General features: G+C 42.0%; 1 protein-coding gene across 2 annotated transcripts in view; it reads left to right on the plus strand.

Moving 5' to 3' along the window:
- Nucleotides 1–6,357, plus strand: part of LOC117947679 (PHD and RING finger domain-containing protein 1-like) — a 12,433-nt gene extending 6,076 nt beyond the window's left edge. Inside the window, exons 6-8 of one of the 2 annotated variants that reach the window (XR_004657292.1) lie at nucleotides 1,347–1,431; nucleotides 1,520–1,620; nucleotides 6,346–6,357. Coding sequence is in view for 1 of the 2 variants with exons in the window: in XM_034876824.1 (XP_034732715.1) it covers nucleotides 1,347–1,431; nucleotides 1,520–1,557 (123 nt within the window). In the remaining variant the exon portion in view is untranslated. Of the gene's footprint in view, nucleotides 1–1,346; nucleotides 1,432–1,519; nucleotides 1,675–6,345 lie in introns of those variants that run through there. The other variant, XM_034876824.1, reaches the window with a different exon arrangement.
- Nucleotides 6,358–6,784: the final 427 nt, after the last annotated feature.

Genomic DNA, 6,784 nt, shown 5'->3' on the forward strand with positions numbered 1-6,784 from the left:
GGGGGGGGGGGGGGGGGGGGGTATTTCAGACTTGCCGTTCTGCGATGATATTTCAGTTCACGACGACCAAACACACAGATCACTTTGGTCTCGTCAGTGGAACATTCTAAAAAGGAAACTTTCCATCCAGAATCTTATCGGCGTCCATTTCGGCGTCTCGCGCTCGCCATCCACTCAAAACGTAACGTTACTGCTCTTTGGCCGTCTCGCAAGCCCAAACGGCGTCTGTGTGACGCGCCTGTTGTTTTGTTTCCGGTCTAGCTAGATCCGGTGTGGTGCTGTAGTTTTTGGGATGTTACGAGTTGTTGCAACAGCATGTGGAAAAAACTACAAAGTTTATTAGGCCAAAAAGAACGTTAATCTTGCCATTAAAAAATTGACGCCGCTAGAATAGGTTTGTGTCAACGCCGTTAATAACGCGTTGAACTGACAGCACTAATATGTAAAAAAGGAAAAAAGTGCAACAATAAGAAAAGGGATACAATGGTAAGTGGCAGTTATTGTGCAATATTGAAATTAAGAGCTTTTATTGTATGTTTAACAAAAGTTTTGCTTGTTTTTTTGTTCATAATTCACATAATGTTGTGAATTTGGATAGGTATTATCAATGGGAAGTTGAAATATTGAATGAATACAAAGACAAATGCAGTTGATTCCAAAAATGCACACATTCACATGAATATACTAATAAAAAAGGCAACATCCAACCACATCATTAGGTGTTGCTTAGTATGTTTTGCTTCTGATGTGTAAAAGACAACCTTCTATAACATTGGTGTTAATCTCCATAAAGTAGAGATCTTCAACAGGGGGCCCGGGACCCCCAGGGGGTCTTCCAAGTTACTGCAGGGGGCCACTAAATTATTGTTGATTTTTTTCCAAAATTAAAAATGTCTCTAAAAAATAGCCAGTATACGTCTTGATAACATGCCAATAGTGGTATACGAATTGCCGTGTCATACATACGCCATTTCATGAGACTTGGGTGTTATTAGCAAAAAGATATCAGCCTATTTGTGGAAAAACATTGAATACATTACCTTAGAGGCCGCAGGTAAGGTAGCCATCCGCAGAAACAGTTCATCTTAAGGAGTCAGTGTGACACATGTATGTATGTTTAACATTAAAATCATGCCAACTATTATTATTTTAATAGCGTAGTATTCTATGCACTAAAAGGTATGTATACTTTAGACCTTATAGTAGTGACTATAGTGTGATTTAATTTAATGCAATGCATCTAGTAGGGGTTCCTTGATCCATCTCTCTCAGCTAAGGGGTCCTTGGCTAATGAAATGTTGAAGACCCCTGCCATAAATGATCCGTTTTTTGTTCTTTTTTCTCAGCATGTGCCTAAATATCTGTTAGGGGCCTCAACGCCTGCAGTCACAACAGCACTACATCCCATTGAGACCAGCAGTGCGTCAGTCGGTAAGTTATCAACCCTCAGTTCACTTCCCCGTAGCTTCAAGAGTCTTAAGATGATTTCATTAAACATTATCTTTTTTTTTCTTCACAGCATTAAAGAGGAGAAGAAGAAGGAAGCGTGCAACTTGAGCTCCTGAAGCTTCTGACATTAACAAGAGGAGACGTTGGAAGTTGGTGTGTAAAGGGGTCCCTGTGTAAAGATGACCACACGGGGGCAGCATCGTGTTAGCAGGCGGCTGTTGAGTTTTAGCCATAAACTTTATGCCAAGGCATCCTCTGCTGTTGCTTTATATTTTATTTTTTTACTATATTTTTGTTTTTGTTTGGAAAAAATAATAAGGCTGGCATTATTCTATACTTTTCTTACTGTCAATAAATCGCATGAAAAGACCAAACGCAACAAAGTCCATTCCTACTAAAACACACATTTTTACAAAAGAATAGCTGTAATTTGTTGTAAATAAAATACACAAACAGGAGTAAAAAGTGCATTCTTTGGGATTATTTAGTCAGTAAGATTTATCCTCTGGGGAACATGTGTCAGGTTTCATAGCAACCCATCAAATAGGGGGACATGGACAGTTAGACCCCGGCCAAAAGAAGTATGTGAGACAGCTGGGGTGTCTGGGACTCCTCTGGTCGTCTGCGGGATTTCCTCATCCCGCCTCCCTCAGTAGCACTGAGCCATCGCCTAGCAACACCAACCTCAGTCTCATTTCTCAGGATCTCGTCCAGCCGCACCCGAGAGAAAAGGCTGCCACAGTTCAGACGTTCTCAGGTCTGTTGTTTCTAGTCATCTGATATTAAAGCCATCCTTTTATGTTCAAAATCAATCATGTTGGCTCAGACGCCTTGAGTCAGAACTAGTGTGTGGGAGATGCAAGAAAGAAGATACCAAAATAGCTCCCTGCTATTACACTTAAGTTATTATAGCTTGTGTGTGTGTGTGTTGTGATTCAGTGGGCGGGTACTTAACAAGCCTGCAGCTCATCTTGCCCCACTTTTCCCCTTAAAACAACATCCACAGAAAGACAAATGTTCACCTTCATCGACGAGACCCGTTTGCTGAGCAGGATTGTTGGAATGAACAAAAAACAAACAAGCGGAGACACTGTAAGGTGGTTCAAACCAAGTGTACACAAGGAAGCACTCACAGTTTATCTTCCTTTAGCCAACCACCTTAGATCCTGGGCGAGCTGTTACTTGCATTATTAATAATCCTTACAGTGCATACTTTTTTGGGAAATATGCTTATTTTCACCACTCCAATGTCCGTTAAATAAGAAGCTACTGCCAGAAGAGACTGTTAGCGTAGCTAAGAATAAAGACTGGGAAACAGCTAGATAAAATAAAATCTGCACACCCCCACCTCTCACTAAATATGTTGTGTGTTTGTAAAAACGACAGTGTCTGGTTTTCCCGGCGCTTACCTTTAAACAGAGCCAGGCTGTTTCCACCTCCATCCAGTTGTTATGCTAAGCTAGGCTAATAGAGGCCAAAGGGATGATGTATTTTTGTATGCCAACCCGGAAGTTACCATCGTCCTGGTTCCCTTGACAAAAACATATTGAGATTTTTCTGTTTTGGATTATTGCCAAAAATAAGATCTCTGCCAAAAAAAGTTACAAAGTATGATATATTAAACACATTTTTTTTAGATGACCACTACTTTATGATGTAAATGCAATCACATAAAAAGCTAACGTTAACTAGACCACAGTCCCATGATTTCAACGTCAAGCTTCCAACTTGGAATTAGGTTTTGCACGCTCAAAGGTTTTCATCTTAGCGTGACCCGATCCAGCTAGATACATCTACCAATTTGGAAAGTTTGAGTTAGAATAGTTTACAAGAAGGCTAGCATGAACACAGCAAAGCTGTAAAGACGGACTCATGAGTAGACGACTTTCTGTGTTTGGCGTGAAGATCCAAATCGTTTATTTTTCTGAAGATCTCAGTTGTTTTGCTACACCCTCCGTGACCCTGCTTACCATTCAGTGAACTCTGCCATCCTTCCACCTGGTGGCAGCGATTTGGATGGCCTTTGGGCATCTGAATATTTTATATAATTCTAGCTGACGCAGTGAAAACAGACTTCCTGAGAAGTCCTTTCCGTTGTTTCTGTTCCAGCTTTGACCCAGTACTCACCCTATCCCCTCTTAATGGGATCCTGTCCCAGCTTCCCTCACAGGAATCTCTGACAGGAACAACATACTGCAGAGTGGATGAGGAGGCGGGCCAGCGCTGACGGCCTTTGGGCTGCAAAGCCTGCGACTCCTTAAGCAATTAGGCTTACCCTAACATGATCAACACACCAAGGAGCTAAGGTCAAAACTTGTAATGACTCGCTGCTCCAGAGAGCCTGTTCATTAGTAGCAGCGTGTTCTTAAAGATGAACATGCTAAGTGACCCGACCAGGTGCTAATGAGTGGCCCTAAATGTATTTTCTTCACGTGAAACTTTATAAGGAATAGTGTGACGTCACAAACGAGAGTGGTATCGAGTTTGTCATCTCTCAGGAAGAAAGGTATTTTGGAGTATTTCCCAAAAAATGTTGAACTAGTCCTTCATTACCCTGAAGAAGTCTTTCTTTAGTTTTGCTTTTGAAGACCTTTCAGGGGCTTTAAGGGGTTCTGCATACATGTAACATCTTTGTCATATTAGAGAACGATGGAAACATGTAGCAGAATTAAAAGCACGGCACCCCTCCATCTCAATTTAGTGAGCTGATGTAGTGGAACTGATGCTGGAAGGCGCAACACTCCCAGGGGTGATGCTTAGAGCTGCAGAGGCACTTTGGCTAAGACATTAGCTATGTGGGCTAATGTGCATCAGTGGAGATGCTAAATAAGTCAGCAGAGATGTTAGCATGACTGCAAACAGCTTCTGGCAATTGGTGGGTGGGGGGAGTTCAGTCTCAGAAAGGTCATTGTGTCAAAGGCTTTTGGATGTGACCCAGTATGCAGAGCATCATTTATTAAAATGAGTATTATGATCACAACATGCAGTATCCCTTACTTCAGTTGTCACCATATTTGCCTGGGACACAGGTATGTCTACTTGTGATCCCTTATCACTGGTTGCTACCAGTTAGGTACCTCTGTTTCCAGTCTTTGTGCTAAGCTAAGCTAAGCTAACCAGCTGCTGATACAGAAATGACAGTGGTTTCAGTCGTCTCATCCAACTATAGAGAAGTCTGCCGAGCTCTTTCAAAAGTATGAACAGTATGGGCGCCTGGGTAGCTCACTTTGTGGAGCGGGCGCCCACGTGTAGGGCTTACACCCCTGTGCAGCGGCTGCGGGTTCGACTCTGACCTGTGACCCTTTGCTGCATGTCAATCCCCTTTCATGACTGGCCTATAAAATAAAGGCCTAGAATGGCCAAAAAATAACCTTTACAGTATCACACAATCACTACAATACTATAACAATGCCTGTACGTAAGTAAGTATACTTAGCAGACACACATAAATTGCCACTAGTGTGAGCGCAGCAGTCCTATTTCAACATTAAAATGTATTTAAAAAAAGATTAAGGGATGCATTTTTAAGTAAGTTGTTGCTAAAAAGACATGCATGCATAATGCAGAAGATTCATCCGTACATGCCTCATTGGTAGGGGCTTGCCGAGCCTTGCACCTGCAGTCAGAGGGGATATCGTTACAAGCTGTGTGCTCAGCAGTGCAACTCTTAGCTCTCTGCAGCAGACCAAAGACGGGAGCAAAAGTAGGTCACCCTCCCAGAGACCAACACATCTCTCCCTGTGATTCCACACTGCAGCAGTGCTTGCGTCGGCCAAGAGAGGGCCTCGGCTGGCAGTCTACAGCTCCCAGAGTCTAATCCCTGCTCCCTCCCCACAGGAAACAAAAGCAGCAAGAGATGAACAGTCCCTTACTGATGTGATAGCTCTGCTGTAAATCATCTTGCTGTCTAGCACCCAATTCAGTTCAAAATCTGCCCCAAAAACACCAATCCTAAAGGAATAGCACAACATTTTGGAAAATCCACTTACGTGCTTTCTTGCTGAAATTTAATTGAGTAAGTGGATACAACACTATCAAACCTGTATATCTGCAGGGTTGTTTAGCTTAGCATAAAAAGAGGAAATGGGCAAACACACTTTACTGTATTTATGTATATTATTCTACTATATAGTGTATTTATTGTATTGGATTCATACTCTAGTTTTTATGGGTATACACCCACTTACGGTGGGTATGAGCACTGTAATTTCCATTTTTATGGATGAAATAAACTTGATTTGACTTGAACAGCTTGCCTGAAAGTATCAAAATCAATAATGCAAGAATTACTTTTTGTTAGACATAAAGATGTACTACTGTTAATAGGAATTTGTAGTAAACAAATGGAGGTACTTTGTATAAAGGTTTAAGAACTTAGGCTAAAAAATTTAATAAGCTTACAAAACTATTCCATCCATCCCCGGGCCCCCCTAATGTGTACCAGGTCCATCGTCTTAGTTAAGTGTTAGCATGCTAACATTTGCGAATTTGCAACAAACAAAAAAATCCAGCTGGCTGATGGGAATGTGATTTTGCAAGTATGCCTATATAGCAATAAATCAAAGCGTTACAAAAAATACTAAAGCTCGGATCGGAAGGAACAATGGCTCTCTATGGAAACCCGCTCTGTGAAATACCAAGCAGGCGCTCTTTCTCCAAGCTTGCCCACTTCCTGTGAATTAATAATAGCCTTGCTGGGGAATTGGATGCACTTAAGATGTCTTCATTTAACAGTTGCATGGGAGAGAAGATCGATAGAGCAACCCTAGGATGTCTTTTAAGTATAAAGAAACCAAGCAATTAGTTTTAAAGTCCAGTTTTGACATTTAATAGTTTTCACAGCTTGGACAGCAGTAAAACATGAAGATGTGAAATGGAAAACATACTGCATCAGAGGTGTGAAGAAGGGATGAGGGATGCATGTGACTGTTGGGAGCGATTGTGGGTGTTACTAGAGAGAGTCCAATATTCATTTTCAATATGTTCGTTTATGTATGCACCAACCACCTAGATAATAAATCCTTTCCTAATTCTGATGGCGGTTATTATCACAGTAAATTGTATCATTGGGGGGGCAGTAGCCTAGTCAGTTGAGTTGAGTACGGACCAAAGTATGGTGGTGGACTGGTAGCTGGAGAGGGGCCATTTCACCTCCTGGGCACTGCCAAGGTGCTCTTCAGCAAGGCACCGAACCCCTAACTGCTTGGGGCGCCGTTCCACGGGCAGCCCCCCCCCCTGACATCTCTCCATTAGTGCATGTATAGGCACTGAGCATGCGTGTGTATTTCAGCCCTGTCTGTAATGTGTGTAATAACAACAAATAACACATTGTAAT

This window comes from Etheostoma cragini, chromosome 7, assembly GCF_013103735.1.
Source record: "Etheostoma cragini isolate CJK2018 chromosome 7, CSU_Ecrag_1.0, whole genome shotgun sequence".
Taxonomy (NCBI): Eukaryota; Metazoa; Chordata; class Actinopteri; order Perciformes; family Percidae; genus Etheostoma; species Etheostoma cragini.